The 21,738-nt window shown below is 42.9% G+C and overlaps 2 protein-coding genes across 3 annotated transcripts; both read left to right on the top strand.

The window, feature by feature from the left end:
- Window positions 1–472: 472 nt before the first annotated feature.
- Window positions 473–5,675, top strand: LOC113592295 (zinc finger protein 501-like). Its single transcript, XM_027033126.2, has 6 exons — window positions 473–616; window positions 1,747–1,866; window positions 2,035–2,099; window positions 2,648–2,749; window positions 3,325–3,448; window positions 3,904–5,675. Exons 2-6 carry the CDS (start codon window positions 1,773–1,775, stop codon window positions 5,010–5,012), a joined length of 1,494 nt encoding a protein of 497 aa, XP_026888927.2. The 5' UTR covers window positions 473–616; window positions 1,747–1,772; the 3' UTR covers window positions 5,013–5,675.
- A 2,673-nt stretch (window positions 5,676–8,348) lies between these two features.
- LOC113592298 (A-kinase anchor protein 8-like) lies at window positions 8,349–20,107 on the top strand. Of its 2 annotated transcripts, none has more exons than XM_035535161.1 (16): window positions 8,349–8,465; window positions 9,124–9,159; window positions 9,360–9,597; window positions 10,518–11,034; window positions 11,978–12,098; window positions 12,314–12,363; window positions 12,533–12,566; window positions 14,882–14,965; window positions 15,307–15,368; window positions 15,473–15,503; window positions 15,631–15,763; window positions 15,996–16,137; window positions 16,780–16,885; window positions 17,025–17,155; window positions 17,359–17,454; window positions 18,309–20,107. In XM_035535161.1, the coding sequence occupies exons 1-16, from the start codon at window positions 8,441–8,443 to the stop codon at window positions 18,627–18,629; spliced, it is 2,127 nt and encodes a 708-aa protein (XP_035391054.1). In that variant the 5' UTR covers window positions 8,349–8,440; the 3' UTR covers window positions 18,630–20,107. The 2 variants fall into 2 exon arrangements, with proteins under 2 accessions (XP_035391054.1, XP_035391053.1); XM_035535160.1 differs by having other exon boundaries at window positions 11,975–12,098.
- The last annotated feature ends 1,631 nt before the right edge of the window (window positions 20,108–21,738 follow it).

Below are 21,738 nucleotides of genomic sequence, written 5' to 3'. Positions count from 1 at the left end.
ATCCTCCCAGTAAGGGTGCTTCTATTGATTTGTAGTTCTTCATTTGTACTTCTAGGGATTTGTATCTTATTAGACTTGATGTGTCTTACATTTGTATTCCTAGTAGGATAATGAATATATCTGTTCATTGGGAGTATAGATGTATTTTCCACTGTGATGAGCTGGTAATCCATTTAAAGACGTCTCTCCAAACCTGAAGATAAATGTTAGACTTTTATTCCAGTGGGTAGAAGCAAAGTACAGTAAAGTACTACAGATTGAGCAGAGCTGTACTGAACACATAGCAATAAAAATTCATATATACATTTGTAAACAAACATATCATATATATCAAAAGATTTCGGCTCCTAATAGCTAAAAATCAATTCGACGTTCTTAATTTATGCCATTAAGTTTGCAAAGAACACTTTTGCTTGTACGGCCAGTTAAATTAGAGGCTGTCTTCATCCAAAAAGGGGCGTGGCATTACGCAACACCAAAGTAGCCGACTGCAGAAAGACATTGTTCTAGCTATCGCTGCAATCGCTGTTCGCTTCAATATTCACGCCGACAGAAAAGGGATTTTCGGGCGGCAGATATCGGTTGAGTCTCACAGAAACTCGTTTTTATATTCGAGGTGGGTATCGTGCTTAAAACTCGAAGGAAATTAAACTGAAGTTTTGTTAACTAGCTTAGCTAACTATCTAACTTTCTAGTTAGTTTGGTTACAGGTACTGACAAGTTTTCACTTTATTTGAAGCTTCATTAACACTTTACTGATTAATAACTACGCTACCTTGCCAATTAACTAGTTAGCAAGCTGTTTTACCCTTCTGAGGGAAAATGGCTAGTTAACTAGCTAGAGACTCAACTGTTTTTTAGGAAAGTAGAGAGCTGATGGCTAGGTTGCTTTGCTGTTAGATGCAGTAGCTCACTGCATGTCTCCTCTGTGTGTGCAATTTCGTTTATTTGACTATTTTGTTTTAATGACTAATATATTGGCTTATTAATTAGTTAGCTCTCCTATAATGTTAATTTTGGATTTACCAGTGAGATACGGAATAAACTTCTATATAGTTAATAACTTTGGTTATATTGTAGCTTCAGTGTAGCCTAGAGTCGACTGGTATTTTGCATTCAGTCAGACATAATACGAGACCGGACACTGGCTAAAAATAAATGGTAAGGCTCAGCATAGCGACTGTGTCCCTTTTATAGAAAGCGTGACTTGCTGTGATACAGCCCCCATGTTGAGCGTTACAAAACGCTCAAAGACAGGGCCCAACAGTCTTGAAGGTAAATTCCATCTGGCATGTGCCACTCCTGTTAGTAATTTATGGCAAATTTGTTCAAGTATCTGGGTTTGTTGAGGCAGTTTGGGGAAGAAAGCTGCCAAGCCAGTAATGTATGAAGGGGGGGAAATATTTTGCATTCTCATATTTTTTTCAGCACCTCAACACAAGACCAAATTAAGGATATAGAAAGCGTGACTTGCTGTGATACAGCCACCATGTTGAGCGTTACAAGAGTAGCCTTCTCTCACTGAGATGCTGGTCAATTACTTGGGATGGGAATAAATGAAGATGTAAACCTTTGTCATAATATGCCAAATATTCCCTCTATTAGGCTGAACATTATATATAAACACAGTCTATTAGAGAATACATGGAAGTGTGTTAAGTTGTGAATTAAGAATTAGCTGTCTGTCTGGGGAGTGCAGACCAAAATCTAGTGTATCACTTTTTTTTCTCTGCTTGAATCTTTTAGGGTGGAACTGCATTGTCCCTGCATTTATGAGACAAGGTAGACTCCAGACAGAGGTGCCCCCTACTCACCACAGTGATATGGAGGATGAGTGGACACCCAGTCTGGAGAGGAAAGCTCCAGGTAAGTGTTAGAAAAAGTTTGCTCTCATTTAAAAGTAAGGTGGACTACCTTTAGAAGAACATGATCTTTGAAGGGCAATTTTACATTTAAAAGTTATGGTTTGAATGATCCATGCTAGTTTCTAGAAGGCTTCATGAGACTGGAGATGTGGTTATTTCTGTGTTCCAGCACCAGCAAACCTGACACCTTCCACAGTAAAATCATCAGAAGCCCAGGCTCCTGTTCACTCACTGGTAAAACATTTGTGATTTTTACTTTACATTGACAATTAAACCAGTTAATTATGGGAAATGCATGGAAATTCAGCACTTTTCAGCAATTTGAATTAGAATGGGATTCTTAGTAACAATCCAAATGGAGCTCAATCTTAAAATCTGCAGCATCTGATTCTTATAGATGTCCATTTAAATGGTTAACTCCAGGTTTAGCTATAATTCACTTGTATAAATGGATAGAGTGCTGTATTCTCAACAGCATGAATGAGTTCATAGACCTTAGGGCTGGTGGAGGTACTAAAGAAGCCTACATAATATAAACATGTATAATCAACACAGAACAAGAATGTGATATGACGTGCCTGAAAAGTTGTGAATCTGATTATTCTTCTCACTAATGGTTCATTCATGTGCACCTTTTTATTCTTTCACCACACCTTTATATAATGTTATTTTGATAATTCAAATTGTTTGTATATTTAAATACTGCTTATAAAAAGATGTATGGAATAGTTGTTAAAATGCAGATATTTAAATATTCTGGTGTTTGTCTGTCTCCTTTATAGCTCTGTATAAAGACAGAGGAGAGTGCAGGAGATTTTCAGAAGGTTTCTGAACCCATTCTAGAGGATGAATTGAAGCTAGAAGAGATAACTAGAGAAATTCAGGTAAAAGAAACACTTTCATTGATGTGAAACTACACCAGTTTTCACCCTTTTATTGATGCACGCAAAAGCTACACGAGCGTTAAAAGCGCACCCTTATGGATATTCTTTATCCTGTGTGAGTGATGAGGTTTATACAACAGATCCATGAGGTGCTTTCCATCTAAAAAGAAACTATGAAAACAGTAAAAATTTGGGAGGGGGTGGGTAGACAGTAAAAATTATAAGAGTTTAAAGAGGTAATGCTTGTTTTGGGTGTTACAGGGCAAATTTGTGAGGGCTTGATGGGCTAGATGGTGAAAGAGATGCAATAGTTATGGTAATGCTTGGGTGTGTGAAGTGCTTGATATATACCAGATGAGATCAGTCAGGTGTTCTATAGGAAGAAATAACATTTTTCAAATTTTCTTCCCATCAGGTCAGATGAATTGCGTTTTCAGATTTTGCTTTTTGACTTGATATGGTTCTTGACACTATTGTCCATGGGGCTCATAAGATGAGAAAATACATAAGGGCTGTTGTTTCATTAGCCTGTTTTGGTAAATGAGTTTTTGTTCTTTCGTCATTACCTCTGTAAGGATGTGAAGACCGAGGCCTGTACCACCTCAGATGCGGAAGGGATATTGGTCTCTGTACACCATAGCACCCCTATGGACCAACAGATTGGAACAGTCCGGAAGAAGCCCAGATCCCATAGATCAGGTTGGCATATAGAAATGTGAAAATGTAATATTTTTAATTGATGTCTTGTGTTGTTTTTCAGACATTAACTGTTGTATGTGTGTGTGTGATCTCATGGTAGAACACTGTTTGAAAAAAAGAAACAGTACAGCTAAACATGAGTGTTTCCCCAACTAACACACCCAATTTAGCTCAGCTTTGTTCATTGTTCAAATATCAAGCTCAAGATGTGACATGGCTGTGATTGACCCAGGAAAGCAGTAGTTCATAGCTTCCTTAGATAAGCGGAAATGAAAATCTACTGAATTAACTTTTGAAAGCCATTTTTTTTTCGTTATTTCTGTCTCATGGTTATTTTTTTTTCTTGACCTTAAGCAGTATAAACATTGTTTACATTATGTAGGTCCCCAAACAGTTCTTTGTCATAATTGTTGCAATTCAAACTGAGTTTGCAGTGTCCTCTTTTTCCCCTCCAGAAAGGAAGGACGGCCAATCTCAAGTCTTTTCCTGCTCCGTGTGTCAACTTTCCTGCACAGCTCAAAATTACCTCCACAAACACATCAGTAGATGCCACGTTGAGGAGTACGTCAGATTGCTGAAATCAGGAGGAATTAAAAATGAAAATGTGGCGCCCCAAAAAAGCTTGATTACTCCACAAACATCCTCTGATACTCTTCACACCAACACACTTCACAGACATTCACAGAATGATATTGAAAACGAGAGAACTCACCACTGCTCAGAGTGTGGAAAGAGTTTTACTAGACAGAGTAGCCTCCAACAACACCAGCGCTTTCACACAAGAGAGAAGCCGTATCACTGCTCAGAGTGTGGCAAGAGTTTTACTACAAAAGTTATTCTCCAAAGACACCAGCGCATTCACACAGGAGAGAAGCCGTATCACTGCTCAGAATGTGGCAAGAGCTTTACTGTGTGGAGTGCTCTTCACACACACCAGCGCATTCACACAGGAGAGAAGCCGTATTACTGCTCAGAGTGTGGGAAGAGCTTTACTACAAAGGGTGGTCTCCAAAGACACCTGCGCATTCACACAGGAGAGAAGCCATATTACTGCTCAGAGTGTGGTAATAGATTTATTGGACAGAGTCATCTCCAAAGACACCAGCGCATTCACACAGGAGAGAAGCCGTATCACTGTTCAGAATGTGGAAATGGTTTTAATACACAGCAGAATCTTCGCACACACCAACATACTCACACAGGTGAGAAGCTGTATCACTGCTCAGAGTGTGGGAAGCGTTTTAGTAGACAGAGTCTTCTCCAACAACACCAGCGCATTCACACAGGAGAGAAGCCATATCACTGCTCAGAGTGTGGAAAAAGTTTTACTCTACGGAATACTCTCCAAAATCACCAGCGCATTCACACAGGAGAGAAGCCGTATCACTGCTCAGAATGTGGAAAGAGTTATATTACACAGCAGAATCTTCGCACACACCAACATACTCACACAGGAGAGAAACCATATCACTGCTCAGAGTGTGGGAAGAGTTTTATTAGACAGAGTCATCTCCAACGACACCAGCGCCTTCACACAGGAGAAAAGCCATATCACTGCTCATAGTGTGGAAAGAGTTTTACTTCATGGAAGACTCTTCACACACCAGCACATTCAGACAGGAGAGAAGCCGTATCACTGCTCAGAGTGTGGGAAAAGTTTTATGTGGAGTGCTCTTCACACACACCAGTGTGTTCACACAGGAGAAAAGTCTTTTAACTGTTCAGAGAGTGGGAAGAGCCATACTGTACAGAGTTCTCCAAAGACATGAGCACATTCACACAGTGAACTGTATCACTGCTTAGAGTGTGGGAGGAGCTTCATTTTTTTTGAGTACTTTAAAGAAACACGTATGCAGTAATTGCCTGTGAAAACCCTCTCAATACATCCAAAAGAGGGTATGCTGTTAGATCCTGCAGCCTATCTGTCTTCAGGCACACAATACAAGGTCTCTGCTTATCAGTCATGACATGGCAGCTTGACCGTTATCTGGTCGCCCGAGGTCATCCGCTTCCTCTTCTTGTCTCCTTTACCCCTCCCTTTCTCTTTCTCTCTCTCTCTGTCTCTCTCTAAGCACAGGAGTGGCTCATGGCGGGCACGGGAACAGCTCGTGGCTTGTTAATGCAGAGAAAATCCAATCTTTACTAACCATGTCTCTTTCCTTTCTACGTAGATCCTTAGAACATGCCTCACTTTTCCCCGTCATCCTGTAGATTTAGATAGTAGATATAGGACACATATATACTCTGTGCTTCCCTCAATAAAGTGGAACTCCCTTGATTCACTACCTTGGTGTCAGTGTCTCTTGACTTCCCCGGATTGATCCGGCTACAGAGCGCAGAGGGCATAGGGTAACTTGGAGGAGATCGAACCCGAAGGACTGGTCACTTTATACCAGTTTCTAACATATGTATTAGTCCATTTTTTGCCAAATACACCTCTTTCAGTCAGACTGAGTAGCACAATATTTTACAACATGGTTGCTTGTATAAGTGGAAATTATAGGCAGTTGGACTTCACGGCGATCCAGCTAATGATTTAATAATCTTGAAGTATGTATTTCTGTAGGCTGGACCAACTCCAAATGAGAGGAACTCCAAAGGGGACTGCCTGTCCTAAGATATTTTTCTTATTGGTGTAACAGTATACAAACACTGTGTACTTACCTATCATCTCAGTGCATTTTTAAATGTAAAACATTCACAGGAATAAGCTGGATATTTTCGTTATTTAATGTGACTTTGCAGCCCTCTCCGTTTTGTACACTTTGCACGATAGAAAAAATCATTAAAATGTGTAAAGTAATAGAAGCAGATGTGAGAATAGAAGGAAATCTTGATGTGGCAGTCATAGGGCTCAGACCATTTGGATCAAGTACCTCTTTCATGTTTTATATATATATAAATATTAATCCCACAACAACCGCTCCCTTTAAGGATGTGACCTCAATTCTGTGTCACCAGTGTTACTGCAGTTCTATCCATGATGGCTCAATGTAAATGGATTTCTGACACCTTCATGTCTAGGCCAGTTCCCATTGTCTGTGATGGATGTTGATCACTCACTCTCAAAATGCCTTTGATTACGTCTTTTATATCCATAGCAAGAGCTGCTGCAGCCATCCTGGTTTGCTTTTCATATGTTAAATAAGACAAATGGTCTCCACGGGTTAGGAGAGATGCCCTGGTTTGGACCTTTGATGATGATAATGATGCCATTGAGTACAGCAGGGTAATCCAGTCACCTTTGGGCCTGTACTGTAATTTCTTACAATACTGTATATCTGTATATATGAAGTGTTTAGTTACAAAAAATATATGTTTTGCTATATTCCAAATTTGCTATATTATTATATAAAAATGGCTGCGTATGTATACATGTACGTCTTATCTTTATATAATTTGTATGTATAATTTATAATTATAATATTTTATTGTTAGCGAATTATCTGTATTAAACCAATAAAAGGGGATTTTTGAGCACAATTATCGAGTCTCACAAAAACTAGCTTTCATTTATTTTACCTGATGAACTTTCTATATAGTTTGGATACAGGTACTGACAAGTTTTCACTTTATTTGAAGCTTCATTAACACTTTACTGATTAATAACTACGCCAACTAGACAATTAACTAGTTAGCAAGCTGTTTTACCCTTCTGAGGGAAAATGGCTAGTTAACTAGCTAGAGACTCAACTGTTTTTTAGGAAAGTAGAGAGCTGATGGCTAGGTTGCTTTGCTGTTAGATGCAGTAGCTCACTGCATGTCTCCTCTGTGTGTGCAATTTCGTTTATTTGACTATTTTGTTTTAATGACTAATATATTGGCTTATTAATTAGTTAGCTCTCCTATAATGTTAATTTTGGATTTACCAGTGAGATACGGAATAAACTTCTATATAGTTAATAACTTTGGTTATATTGTAGCTTCAGTGTAGCCTAGAGTCGACTGGTATTTTGCATTCAGTCAGACATAATACGAGACCGGACACTGGCTAAAAATAAATGGTAAGGCTCAGCATAGCGACTGTGTCCCTTTTATAGAAAGCGTGACTTGCTGTGATACAGCCCCCATGTTGAGCGTTACAAAAGTAGCCTTCTTCTCAAAGACAGGGCCCAACAGTCTTGAAGGTAAATTCCATCTGGCATGTGCCACTCCTGTTAGTAATTTATGGCAAATTTCTTCAAGTATCTGTGTTTGTTGAGGCAGTTTGGGGAAGAAAGCTGCCAAGCCAGTAATGTATGAAGGGGGGAAAATATTTTTGCATTCTCATATTTTTTTCAGCACCTCAACACAAGACCAAATTAAGGATATAGAAACAGATGGAACAGTCCAAAATGTGAAGCTGTAGTTCTCAGTGTTTGTCAGAAATTAACTGGTGTGTGTGTGTGTGTGTGTGTGTGTGTGTGTGTGTGTGTGTGTGTGTGTGTGTGTGTGTGTGTGTGTGAGAGAGAGAGAGATATCACTGTAGGCACCCTACAACAACAGAAAAAGAAAAAAAAAGGATTAGGAAATCATTTACATGGGGCGGGGCAAGATTTTGACTGCCTGTATAGGCTTCCTCAGGGTTTCATCTGGCACTGGCTCCAGGAGTAATAGCAATTCAATCCTAGTGTTGTGTGGGCTCTTTATATTGTTGCAGTCGTTGCAGTTGCTCAATGTTTAAGGTCGATTTGATCCTGAGAAAATCAAGAAAAGTAGGTTTTTGGAATTCTTGATAAATGTACTGTCTTGAAGAAATTAAAATACATTCGGAATGAAAATGCTTTCAAAAAGCATCTCTTCCCCCCTTCCCTGAGGGAGACGCTTGACGCCTCACATGCCAGTTGATTGCGTCGTCCTGAGCACTTCTGTCTGAGCACAGAAGGTGGCAGTATGTGCAAACCTTGCGCGAAATGCCATTGACCGCATGAAGAAGAAGAAGAAGAAGAGAAAACGCTTTCTACCGTGAAGATTAGCTAGCTACGGATTTACAATCCGCGCTTCGAAGTTAATATGGACAGTCGTGGATTTGGTTTAGGTAAGGCAATTCTGTTAGCGAGATCATTCCGGTGTCTAAAGCTGTTTTATAATATTAGTGACCTTGTATGTTTGTGCGTTCCTTCGCCTCAAACTGCCCCATGTTAGCTGGATAGCTAGCATAATTAAAATGGGTTAGCTAACTAGTTATTTTATCTAGCGTTAAAGTTTTACTCTACTGGCAAACCGGTTTGGTCTCAGTTATCAAAAAAGAGGACCCCAGCGAATTTAGGTTAGCTAGTTAGCTAGGTAAGATAGCCTAGCTAAGGTTTCGTTACTGACTTCAAATTATATTTGGCAAACTTACTCTCTCTTAGCTGTGGTGCTCTGTTTCATAACACATAAAATTAAATGAATATTGTTGCAGGCACCATTATGCTCATTGTCTGTGATTGTGTGTAAAATACAGAACTTTAGCAATGTACATGAGGATCCAAACGTGATGTGCAGAAGACGCAACGTTAGATATTTGTATTAGTTGTGGTAGTACACAAGGACCCCATAGTGTTTTTTTCCAGGCTTTATGGACGCTCCGGAGCCGATTATCTAGATAGATGAATTGCAGTGTTCCATGAATTCTTGATTTGATTGATCATTTGTATCTGCATATTTCGTGTCATTTGTTCAAACGTTATTTTCTCTTGGTCTTCTCTGTGCAGGGTTCTCTAGCTGGGGAGAAAGCTCTTCCAGCAGAGGTGAGAGCCAGTTAAAGTGCATCTCTGCACGTTTCTCACAAAAAGCGCACAGGCACAGGACACTGCTCTCGTGCAGATCTCTTGGTGTTTGATTTGTTGTCTTTGCTGTGGTGCACATTGAACGGTTGTTAACTGCAGTGTTGTTGTCACCTGACGACTCCTGGACTGAAGTACCTGTCATCCCTTTCCTCTCCTCTGAGGCTCAGGAAGCTACGACCTCTATGGCTACAAGGACTCCATGTCAGGTGGAGGTGCTTATGGCGGAGGAGGGTTCGGCGGCAGCGGTGGTGGGGGGCAGATGAAGAGTAGTCTGTCGGGGGCACCTCTCCTGTCGGCAACGCGAACGAATGCGGACGATGTTATTGCCAAAATAAACCAACGGCTCGATGTGCTGGCGCAGCTTGAGGGGGGTGTGTGTGGAGGCAGACGGAGGGACAGGTAACACTGTTTCACATACAGTCTTCTGAGACAGGGCCAGGGAGCACAGTTTCCCACTGTCTTCTGACACAGGTGTCAGGGAGCACAGCTTCCCAAATAGTGCTTCTCACAGGGCCCAGTAACACAGTTTCCCATGCATTTTTCTTACACAGGGCCAGGTAGAGTAGTTTCCCCACACTGTACTTCTCTGCACAGCGGGCTTTGTGTGTCTGAAGGCCTCTGTTTGGTTAAAAGTGAATGACACCAGATGTTACTGAGTGAATCCAGGTCATAGTGAGTGAATCCAGATTTTACTGAGTGAATAGACCCAGTTTGGAGCCTCAGCACTGAGTAGTCTTCCACACGTCTACAATAGTAGAGAAATCTGGGGCTGTCTGATGGCCGTCTTCTTTCAGTGAGTACAAAATCTACCAAAAGATGTCTCTGTGTATTGTAATAGTCCATAATGTATATCTGTCAAATCACTCCTCAGTTCCTTAATTGTATCCAGTCAAGTAGCAGTTCAGTCAGCTCGTGTTCATGCTGTTTCTTGCAACCATATGTTTAAGCCACAGTCTCACAGTAGCCTGTGCTCTATCCCTTCTTTACCCTGTTCCATAACGGCTTGAGTGAGGTCAGGGCGCGACCTTCTCTGACCGCGTATAAGGCCATACAGTTAGTGGGTGCTGAGTGGTGAGCGGTTTGAATGAATATTCACTGTCATAATGCATCTTGCAATGAAATGCAACAATTTAACTTTCACTGTCTTTCATGCAAGAAACTTGTGAAGAAAGTGTGAGGGGGACTAATTGGTGGGACAGTGAGGGAGAGAGTGAGTGAATCCAGAGGGAAATAAGGGTGTGAAGGAGAAATGGAAAGTAAAATTCTGAGGGTTGTCACTGCTTCATGTCTGCTTGCTCTGCGCCTCCCTCCCTCTGCAGGTTTGACCAGTACGAGTCTTACGACTCGCGCTCCTCTGCCCTTGGCCCACGTGATCTCTACAGTTCCGGTAACTATGGTTATGGTGACTCCCGGGGCGACGTGATGGCCCAGCGTGGAGGTATGGGCTTCGGGGCGATGGGAGGAGCAGGAGGGGGTGGCGGCTTTGACGGACTCTCCTCGTATGGACCTGCCCAAATGCGGCAGGTTCGAGATGCCTTCTCAGGCTCCAGCTGGGGGGCGGGGCAGATATCTCCGCAGAGGGGCGGGGCACAAGGAGGGCACGGCTTTGGCCGTTGGCAAGATTCCTCCTCTGTGGGGGGTGGAGGTGGGCGGAACGGAGGGCAAGGCCCCTCCCCCTCAGGACGTGGCAAGCTGCCGTCGCTCCTGGCCCACCGCATGTACCCCGAGAGTGGGGCGTACCAGCCCCAGCATGGCTCCCAGGACTATCCTGTCCGGCACTTTGGAGGGGGCCAAAGGGCCAACCGAAAACGCACCCGCAAGAGGCCCCTCAACCGAGTAAGTACCTCAAGTAAAACACTGGACTTGAACCATCAACCAACCCCCTCCCCCCAAACCCTCCTACTCCAGCCTGCCCAGCCTGAAGGGTGGAGATACGTGTGGAAGTTATATTCTGTTACTCCACTCGCCACTCCGTCACTGGGTTGCATCTTTTGTAGTATACAAGTACACCTGGCTCCAGTCTGGAAAACTGTCCCAGTATTTGAGCCAGTGGAGCAGCACATCCTCCACCTGCTGTGGTATACATGCCCTCCCACTCAGAGAAGTGAAATTGACCCCCAATCCTCCACTGCTAATGGGTGGAGTAACAAGGGGGCGTCTTGCCACTCTTTCTTGTACTGTTGAATTTTCCGTCGTCAGGGTTATATTCCAGTCTCTTTATTTTCATTTACTTTGTTCCGTTGTTCTGTTTTATTTTCTGTGGTTTGAATTACAGTGACTAGACTTGCTTTCCAGTTGAATATTATTGGCTCATAGCTGGTCATGTGACATCAGAGTTGACCAATGAGAGATTGAATTGAAATATTTTCCGTGAGAATTTCCACATGTTTAAGGTTGGTTAAATGAGGTGGGTGTGTGGGGAGGGACCCAACCCTATTCCTGGAGCTCTCCCTCTCATGAACAGTCTCTGCTAGTAGTTCATGGTTAAGGTGTGAAGGTCGTACCTGTTGTAGACAGTCAGAGTCTTGATCAGTTGTGTATGGGTCTGTTGAGCCTTCTGACAGATCTCCAGGCGAAGGGCCAGCCACCCCAACCGCGAGTGCTGCGGACATGTGTGTTTCATGTGAGCATGTACATTTGTGTGTGTGTGTGTGTGTGTGTGTGTGTGTGTGTGTGTGTGCGCGCGCGCGTGTGCGTGCGCGTGCAAGATACGAAGTGTCCAACACTGCGTGTGTTGATCTGTGTTTAATATGTTGGTCTGTTGCTATGGTGGCAGCAGCAGCAGGTAAAACCTCAGCCAGAGGTGCAGAAGAAGAGGAAACAGAGTCTGACTGCAGCTGATGAGCCGGAGTCTAAAATGGGAAAGACAGAGTTGGCAGGAGAGGATGCAGCCACCTGCGGTACTGTCCACTCCCCGTCATGTCTGCTTCTCTCTCACTCTCCTCTTTCTCCTCATCTCCTCAACTTGTGTAGCATGTTGTCTGTTGCACTGTTGTTTTTATGTTGCACCATGGTCCTGGAGGAACATTGTCTCGTTTTTGTTGTGTACTTGTATATAGCTGAAATGACAATAAAACCTCTTGAACTTGATCTCACGGCTTCTCTCTCCCCACAGAGCCATCTGAACAGAAGGTGGAATGGAAGAAACCCTGCACTCCTGCCACGGTGGGTTTCAGAGTTATTCTTCTTGATATTACTTTAATGTTATTGCGGACAGAGGTTTCAGAGAATATTTGGGTACATAGGTGATAGCAGGTGTGTGACCAGTGCGTTTGTACAACAACCATGCGGCTCTGCGCAGCCAATGCAATGTGTGTTTGTGTCCCCACTGCAGGTCACCACACAAGCAGCTGAAGAGAAAACCACTGGTGAGCACTGAACTTCCACACAACCACTCCACCCACACCCACTCCATCTGTTGTGGTTAGGACTTTGGACTATCAAATTCAAGTTCAAGTTCGATTTATTCGTCACACACATAGTCATACACAGTATAACGCGCAGTGAAATGGTGGAGAGCGCTCTGTCCAAACTGAGGAAGAGAAACAGGGGTGCATAGAGAAAAATATATATATGCAGATAAATATATATATATTCTATGTATGTACAAAAATATATTAACAATGTATGTACAATATATGTATATTATGATTATATACACAATGTACAATGTATATGGTTGGGTATATATGTACACAATCTACAGAATGTACAGATCCATTTTGTATAATAACATATCTACAGTTGTTGTGTAACAGGGTAATTGAGTATAAATCTATATATACAGATGTACAGATATACAGTCATATTACATGGTGGTGGTGGTGGTCCCAGTTTCAGTTTCCCTGATTCAGGGCCCGAATGGCCTGTGGGAAGAAGCTCCTCTTCAGCCTCTCTGTCTTGGTTTTCAGGGAGCGGAAGCGCCTCCCTGACCTCAACAGAGAGAAGAGTCTATTGTTGGGATGGGTGGGGTCCTTCACAATTTTCCTGGCCTTGGTCTGGCGCCGCTTGTAGTAGATGGTCTGCAGGTCAGGAAGTTCCGTGTGAGTGATGCGCTCTGCTGAACGCACTACCCTTTGGAGTGCTTGTCTGTCCTGCTTGGTGCTATTCCCAAACCAGACTGTGATGTTCCCCGTGAGGATGCTCTCGATAGTGCAGGTGTAGAAGTTCCGCAGTACCATGGAAGGCAGTCTGAAGTCTCTTAGGTGTCTGAGGTGGTAAAGACGCTGACGAGCCTTCTTTGCCAGGGAGTTGGTATGGCGGGACCAGGACAGGTCCTGCGAGATGTGAACTCCAAGGTACCTGAAACTATCTACTCTCTCCACCGTGGTTCCACTGATCCTCACAAGTTGGTAGTGCCACTCCTGCTTCTTGCTGCAATCCACGATCAGCTCCTTTGTTTTACTGACGTTTAGGAGGAGATTATTTTCCTGGCACCAGCTTTCCAGGTGTTTAATCTCCTCCAGGTAGGCCCTCTCGTCATTGTCCGAGATCAGACCCACGACAACGGTGTCGTCAGCAAACTTGTTAGAGCTGGAAGTGGCTGTGCAGTCGTAGGTGTACAGTGAGTAGAGCAGGGGGCTTAGGACACAACCCTGAGGAGCTCCAGTGCTGAGGGTGAGGTATGCATGAGGCGCAGTTGCCCACCCGTACTGATTGTGGTCTGTCTGTTAGGAAGTTGGAGATCCAGTCGCACAGGGATGTATGCAGTCCTAGATCCCCCAACTTAGTAGTGAGTAGGGAGGGGATGATAGTGTTAAATGCTGAACTGTAGTCGACAAATAGCATTTTAACATAATTTCTCCTCCCTTCGTCCAGGTGAGTCAGTGTAGTGTGGAGCAGATGTGCAATTGCATCGTCAGTGGAGCGGTTGTGGCGGTATGCAAACTGCAGTGGGTCCATGGAGGCTGGCAGTGAAGATGTGATGAAGTCTCTGACTAGCTTTTCAAAGCACTTCATCACGACTGATGTGAGGGCGACAGGGCGGTAGTCATTGAGGTCGGAGGGTCGAGGTTTCTTCGGGACGGGGACGATGGTGGACCGCTTGAAGCTGGACGGGACGATACCGAGCGACAGGAAGAGATTGAAGATGTCGGTGAATACCGGGGCTAGCTGATCTGCGCAGGCTTTGAGGACCCTCCCGTAGATACCGTCTGGTCCCATCGCCTTCCTGGTATTCACCCTTTTAAGCACTCTCCTCACGTCACTCTCAGTGATGATGAGAGGGCGCTGTTCTATGGTGGGCCCCGCGCATGTGCCATTGGCTGCGCCGATAGTGCCATTTGCACTAGCGCCGTTAGCATTGGCGCTGTTAGCACTAGCGCCGTTGGCATTTGTGCTGCTAGCATTATCGCTGCTAGATGTAGCCTCGAAGCGAGCAAAGAATGTATTCAGCTCGTTCGCCAGAGACTCATCCGCACTCATCAGTCCAGAGGGTGGGCTCCTGTAGTCCTGTCAATTGGAAGGCTGTGGGTTTGAACCTCGGCTCGTCCGTGCGGCCAAACTTGGACCCTTGAGCAAGACTCTGTTCCACACTGTCCGCACCACACTATGGCTGACCTTGCACTCTGACCCAATCTTCCAAAGAAGCTGGGATAAACGAGGAGAAGCATGTCATTGTACCGTTCGTGTGTGTATATGTGTATCTCTGTGTTCATGTGGTGACTGTCTCTCCTGCCCTCAGGTTTGTCTATTAAAGAGGAGATCGCTCAGCTGAGAATGAAGCTCCAGGACCGGCAGCTTCCCCGTTCTGCCGACACAGACTGCGGTACTGCTGCTCTCACTCCCTCTGCTCGTTCTACCTGGAACTGCACAATTAGCAGCCAGGCACCAGGTAGTTTTAATCTAGGCAGGGCTCATGAACAGTGATGTGGATGAGGGTTTGTCCCACACACAGATAAAAAAAAAAGACACGGCAGAACAGTGTTGATGTACAGTACGTCTGTGAGTCCCCTGGGCCTCTGCGCTCCGTCCTCCTGTCAGTGTGGACCAATCGCAAGGCTCCAGCAGCCAGTTAGGGCTCTCCTCTAGGCCAGTGGTGCTGTTATGAAGAAGCAAACGTTTGGAGATGTCTAAACTGAGCTGAGCTCTTCCTCTCTCACTGTCTAGATGCTGCAGATCAGGGAGTAAAGAAGGAAACTCTGATTTCAGCCATGGTAGACTCTGAGTGTGTAAGTGGGCAGGAGGAGGGATTGTTTGGGGTTTGTGCGAGCCTTTTTCTGATTGTGTGACTTTTAGGAGTATGAGCTGACTGTGTGTGTGTGTGTGTGTTCAGCAGATCTCCGAAGCTGAAGGAGAGTGTAGCAGTATGTATCTCCCGGTTTCCTTCCGTCTAGTGGCTTATGACCACAGATTGTATTTCACTATTTAAACTTTAGACTGTTTTCTGTGTAGTCCACAGTTACTTGTGATTCTCTCTCTCTCTCTCTCTAGCTCTGTCCATTGAGGAGGAGTTGTCACATTTGAAGGCCAAGCTGCAGAGTGAACAGACCCCGCTCACTGATGATAAACCTAAGAAAAGACGGGGCTTCTTTGAGATGTCAGGGATCAAGATAACTGCTCGGAGGTCAGGTTCATTCCTTTTTTTCCAACTTCTCTTCAGCTTTAACCTGCAATTCCCTTGCTGTTGTCTCCGCTCTTAGGGTCTTGCTAATTATCTGAGATGTACTTGAATCACATGTATGCAGCACTAAACTGGATATCCCTGTACCTCTCCCACGGTGGTGCTTGACAGACCTACCCTTTTCTAAATCTCTGTTCTGATTGGCCATCTCTGCTGCCCATTGTGTGATCTCCAGGATATCCTTTGCATGTTCCATCTGCAAGTTCCGCTCATTCTACAGCGAGGACATGGTGAAACATCTGGAGAGCAAGTTCCACAAAGATCATTTCAAGTTTCTATCCAACGAGTTGTCCAAACACACCATGGACTTCTTGCAGGTACAAGCCCAGTCACTCTGTGGCCCTGTTTTATGATGACCTAGGAACACATGCTCCTAACCAAAACCTGGGTGTGTTTTCTCTGATGGGTTTCTAGCTTGGATTATGGCCTAGTATAATGGTTTCTCGCATAGAGACATCTATTGTAAATCACTCTGGACAAGTGCGTCTGCTAAGTGCTGTAAATGTAAACTGATCTTAGACAAGTGGGAAGAGCCTATTAAATCTCATTAGCATAATAATAATAACAACCATTTTGTAGCTAGTCTTCTCGACGCATTCTGACCAGCAACAAGGCAAGTCGGGTGTTGACTGTATTTGAAATACAAGACAGTCATTCTAGGTAAATCCACTGCAACTGCCAGAGATGTGGTTTACACTCATAGCCATGCTGGATGGCAGAACTCTAAACCCAGTGTAAATAACAATGTGTCAGCTTATTGTTATTATGTTTTGAAGATCTGATCGATGGCTCAGCGCTTCCCCTGAGCTTGAGGTGCATGCTCCGCCCACAAACGATTCACCTGCTGTCTATGCAACGACAATCTGCATCTTTGCAGCATAACGAATGAAAGCTGGGGAGCATCAAGGTAGTTCTGTCAACCTGACTGCTGCAGGTGTGTGTGTGTGTGTGTGTTTTAGGAGTACCTGAATATTAAGCATAAGAAGATGGAGAATACATTGTGTCAAATAACAAATCACAGTGCTGCCATCTGTCAGGTGTTGAAGGAGCAAGACCTGACCAGAGGTGGGTAGGAGTATATATTCCTTTTCTGTTTCTTTAGCCTAGTTTTACTTTGTTGATCTTACATTGTGTGTGTGTGTGTGTGTGTGTGTGTGTGTGTGTGTGTGTGTGTGTGTGTGTGTGTGTGTGTGTGTGTGTGTAGACATCGGTATGGAGCATTTCATGAGGAAGGTGGAAGCTGCTCACTGTGCTGCGTGTGACATGTACATCCCCATGCAGTACAATCTGATCCAGAAACACCTCAGATCACCCGACCACAACTACAACCGCAAGGTACACACACACTCAAACTGAATGACGTTAATTGGTTCAAGATACACATGCAAACCCAAGCAATTAAATGCTGTGCATGATTAGAATGTGCAGTGTGGTGTGTTTGTAATGTACTTTATGTTGACCTGTATGATTTGAGCTTTACTTCAGGTGTAGTGTATGAGTCCAGGAGGTCTGAGCATGTCTGTCTTTGTCATGTGTAGTATATGATGGAGGAGTCCAAGAGGTCTGGTCTGTCTGTGGCCCGCAGTATCCTCAACCACAAAATCATCCGCAAAAAACTGGAGAGCTACCTAAAGGTACCCTACACCCTCATACACATGCCTATTCACACATCTCCACACCTCATACACACACCCTTGCCCCACACACAGGCGTACACACACCCCCACACACTCTCGCATCCCCATACACACATCTTATACACAAGCCTACTCTCACCTAATAATCTGATCATAAGTTGATTTCTCCAGTTATCTGATTATTCAAGTGGTGATATAAACAGCATACCTTTTCATATCATAGTATGAAATCCAATAAAGATGTCTGGATTTTAGCTAAGTAATCTGATTTCTGAGCACATGTATACTTTTTATACTGATTTCTTTCATATTTTCTAGTTGTGCATACTCACAAATGTAACCAGATAGTGTAGATCTGTTCGGGAAGCAGCTAGCAAAATTAAATGCAGCACCTGCTTGTTGGGGGGGGGGGGGGGGGGCTTCTTTCCATCTTTGCATCAATATAGCTGTCAAATGAGCAGTGTTGCACACTATTAATAACCATAAAACAAAGATCCATAGTGGCTGGTAAACTGGGTCCATGTTTACAGGAAGTTTGAAGTTTAGGTGTCATCCTTCTGTGAGATTATTGGCTGCTTGTGAAGTAGAAATGTGATTATTGCCTGACTGATGTAAACCCAGAGTTTTCCCATTAACTGAATAACCAAGTGCATGTAAATGCATTGATCAGATTACTGACAATCTTATTTTCTGCAATTATTGGATTATTAAGTATATGTAAACACAATCATTGTTGGTGTATGTTCTATCCCATATGAATATAAGATTAATGAATATTGCCTGTATTCCTGTTGCTTGAAAAAAGTAATGTGTGTTTTTAATAAATAAAAAAACTCTCTCTTTGATCTCAGAATGAAAACCCATTCCCAGATGACCAGGAAGATCAGGACCCAGAGGACCCCTTGGCAACAGAAGACATGCCAGAAGCTGGTCTGCCCAACGAGAGCCAGAAGCTGAAAACAGGAGAGACAGGGTCAGCAGGTGATGGGGCAGAGCCAGCTGCAGAGGCTGTAGAAAATGGAAAGGAGCTGGAACGCAACGAGGAGCACAAGCCTGAAGACGTGAAGGTGGATGGTGGCGTGAAAGAGGAGGAACTGGTAGAAGAGGAAGATGAAAAAGAGGGTGTGGATCTGGGAGAGGAGGAGCTAGGAGAGGGGCTGGCTGACCTGTAGGGGACAGTAGTGAGCTCTCAGGGCTCTTCTCCACAGCTAATGTCTCACTCGTGTCTTTATATAGAACCGTTGGACAGAGAAGTTCTGGTGGAGTTTCACATTGGCTGAGGTCACGGGCAAGTGACCAATGGGACGCTATCTTTTAAAGTTGCTTGTTTTTTTTCTGACCAAGACCAGTTTTTCCATTTGTTTTTTGTTTAAAGCTGGAATTGTAGCCTGACGACTGACTTTATACCAGTGTGTTTCCAGTTTCACGTTTTCCTTGCTTTATGACTTTAGGATTGTTCATTTCTGAATTCAAATAAGAAAATGCAAATGTATGCAGGAAACATGCAAATCACCAATACTGAGCTCTGAGTATTGAATCTGGTGTCTTATAACCACTGGTTGTTAATTACACACATCATTACACATTATTCATCTCACAGTTACTTTGGTAGGATACTACATTCTCTCCACCATTCAGCCATCTCTGTTCGGCCAATCACGTGTTGTTACTTCACCCTCATGAGTCCATGTTGATTGTCATTCCTCTGTTTTAACCTATCCCATCTGTTTAGCTCCTGCCATGATCTAACACACCTTGCACTCATTTCTCTCATCCAGATTAATCTGGGACTAAGAAACATTTCCCCTGATGGTTCACCTCTGGCACTGCTTAGCGCTGTAACTGAAGTGTCCAGTAGGCTCAGAGGCGTCTGACGTTTTGTTATATATCCATTACCTTTGTGTCTTTGTTAGTGTTGTATTCTTATCAGGTATTCCTTTTCCTTTGGTGTGATGGGACTTATCAACCCTTTGTCCCTCTTGAAGAGCTGCACCCTACCTGTGCTTGTGCTTGTAATATATTGGCAGTAGAATGAGATTTGATCGGTTGTCATTACAGACAAATATTAGATGATTTTTATAGTTTAGAAAGCCATTGATTTTGTGAATTGCAAAGTGTTGGTATGGTCTGGAAGGAGCGTGCATGCAAGCATTGTTGGATCAGTGATAATGGAGGCCGCCAGTCTGATAATGGAGGCTAGGCATGCAAGTTGTCACCTATGGTACAGTCTGTACCACACTCTACTTTAACTGGACTGTACCTGTGGTTTTCAGGACCGTACATGAGTGGTTTGCAGCAGATGCTCACAGAGGGATACAGCTAGCTGTAGTTAATTTTCAGTGCTAAACAAATCCTGTGTTGGATCAAAGTGCAAGGACCATATGTTGCAAGCATTTGAAATAAGATTTTTAACACATTTCGTTGTACTTCTAGGGATGGCAGATATTCTATTAGATTAAATAGAATTACAGAATCTGACAATGGGAAATGTTTTTACTACGGTTTCCTCCTGTGACATGATGCTTGATGAAGATTTTAATCTGTCGTGTTATATCCCATACAAACATGCATCTGCACATCTGCATTTTTGGGTAATATCTGTTAAGGGGCCATTCTCTTTCACAAATAAAAAATATTTGATATACCATTTGCCTGGCTGGATGCTTCTCTGTTTTTAAAAATGTCTCTCTTGTTTGAAAATTGCCAACTCAATCATTTCACAGGAAACTATAGACAATTATTTTTGTACATTAAATTGAATTAAAATCCTTTGGTGTTTAGAGGTTTGAGGGTTGATTCCCTCGTATGAACTTGGTTGTTTATATCTCCACATGTTTCATTTCTCTTTAACTCTGTCCTCTGAGCTACATTCAACTGAGAAAGGAGCTTTGGTTCCAACCCTACTGCTGGCGATCTATAACCCTACAGGGTTTAACTCCAGCCCTACTCCTGGGGAATGTGTTAGAGCTAAGCATGTAGATGATTTGTTTGTATAATGGTGGTAAAACAACTCAGCTACGCTCCATGATGGTGGAAATAAATGCAGCACATGCAGAAAAACTTAGTAGCAGCAGCAGGTATAATCCACACAGGTGTACCTGTGGTAGAATAGATGGCAGGTGCAGACTGTGACCTCCTTAGACAGTACAATACAGAAGTAGGCACGTACTTGGCATGTTCAGGTTTTTTTGTTTATTAACATATGCAGAGGAATTTGTGCCAACCTGGAAAATGACAGCAGAAAATCATGAAATGCAATACACACAACAATATCATTATCAACACTATATTATAATTTCTTTGCCATTATCATTGTTATATATGATTATATATACAGTTATATATGATTATATATATACAGTTATGAGACCACTACCACTACTCTCTAGTTTCACAATTGATGGGTGTCTGTGACCAGGCTGAGCAGTTTTGTTTTATTCTATTAACTACTGGCAACATTTCTTCCAAATTCCAGATAAATATTTTGTATTTTAGAGCATGTTTTTTATGAAAATGTCTAATGGTCAAAATAACAAAACAGTTACAGAAATTTCAGACCACAAATAATGCAAAGAAAACAAGATCATATTCAATTATAAACAACACAGTACTAATATTTCAACTTAGGATGAGTCAAGAAATCAATTTTTGGTAGAATAACCCTGATTTCACAGCTTTCATGCATCTTGGCATGCTTTCCACCAGTCTTTCACATTGCTGTTGGGTAACTTTACGCCACTCCTGGCACAGAAATTCCAGGAGCTCGGCTTTGTTGGATGGCTTGTGCCCATCCATCTTCCTCTTCATCACATTCCAGAGGTTTTCAATGGGGTTCAGGTCTGGAGATTGGGCTAGCCATGACAGGGTCTTCATATGGTGGTCCCTCATCCACACTTTGATTAGAGAGAGAGAGAGAGAGAGAGAGAGAGAGAGAGATAGATAGAGTGAGTGAGTGAGTGAGTGAGTGAGAGTGAGTAGCCAAAAACTGTACTCAAGTAAAAGTACTGTTACTTTAAAATAATAGTTACTCAAGTAGAAGTAAAAAACCTGCTCAAGTAGTTGACTTCATGGAACTTATTTAATAATAATAATTATTTATATATATATATATATATATATATATATATATATATATATATATATATATATATATATACACACACACAATTTTTACAATATATTATATACTACTAATATACATTATACACTACTATATAGTATATATTAATCATTCATAAATAAGGCTGTTATTACAGTTAAAATATGTACAATCTTTTACAT

The sequence above is a fragment of the Electrophorus electricus genome, chromosome 16, assembly GCF_013358815.1.
Source record: "Electrophorus electricus isolate fEleEle1 chromosome 16, fEleEle1.pri, whole genome shotgun sequence".
Lineage (NCBI taxonomy): Eukaryota > Metazoa > Chordata > Actinopteri > Gymnotiformes > Gymnotidae > Electrophorus > Electrophorus electricus.
The sequence above is the reverse complement of the archived record's forward strand: the minus strand, read 5'-3'. Positions and strand labels throughout refer to the sequence as shown.

What these genes read in the sequence shown, in the direction of transcription:
- LOC113592295 (XM_027033126.2), top strand. Translation starts at nt 1,773, where the DNA reads ATGAGACAAGGTAGACTCCAGACAGAGGTGCCCCCTACTCACCACAGT. An exon ending in TCTGGAGAGGAAAGCTCCAG is followed by an intron (nt 1,867 to 2,034) that starts GTAAGTGTTAGA and finishes TCTGTGTTCCAG; the next exon opens with CACCAGCAAACCTGACACCT. An exon ending in GCCCAGATCCCATAGATCAG is followed by an intron (nt 3,449 to 3,903) that starts GTTGGCATATAG and finishes TTTCCCCTCCAG; the next exon opens with AAAGGAAGGACGGCCAATCT.
- LOC113592298 (XM_035535160.1), top strand. Translation starts at nt 8,441, where the DNA reads ATGGACAGTCGTGGATTTGGTTTAG. An exon ending in AGAGGATGCAGCCACCTGCG is followed by an intron (nt 12,099 to 12,313) that starts GTACTGTCCACT and finishes CTCTCCCCACAG; the next exon opens with AGCCATCTGAACAGAAGGTG. An exon ending in TTCTGCCGACACAGACTGCG is followed by an intron (nt 14,966 to 15,306) that starts GTACTGCTGCTC and finishes CTCACTGTCTAG; the next exon opens with ATGCTGCAGATCAGGGAGTA.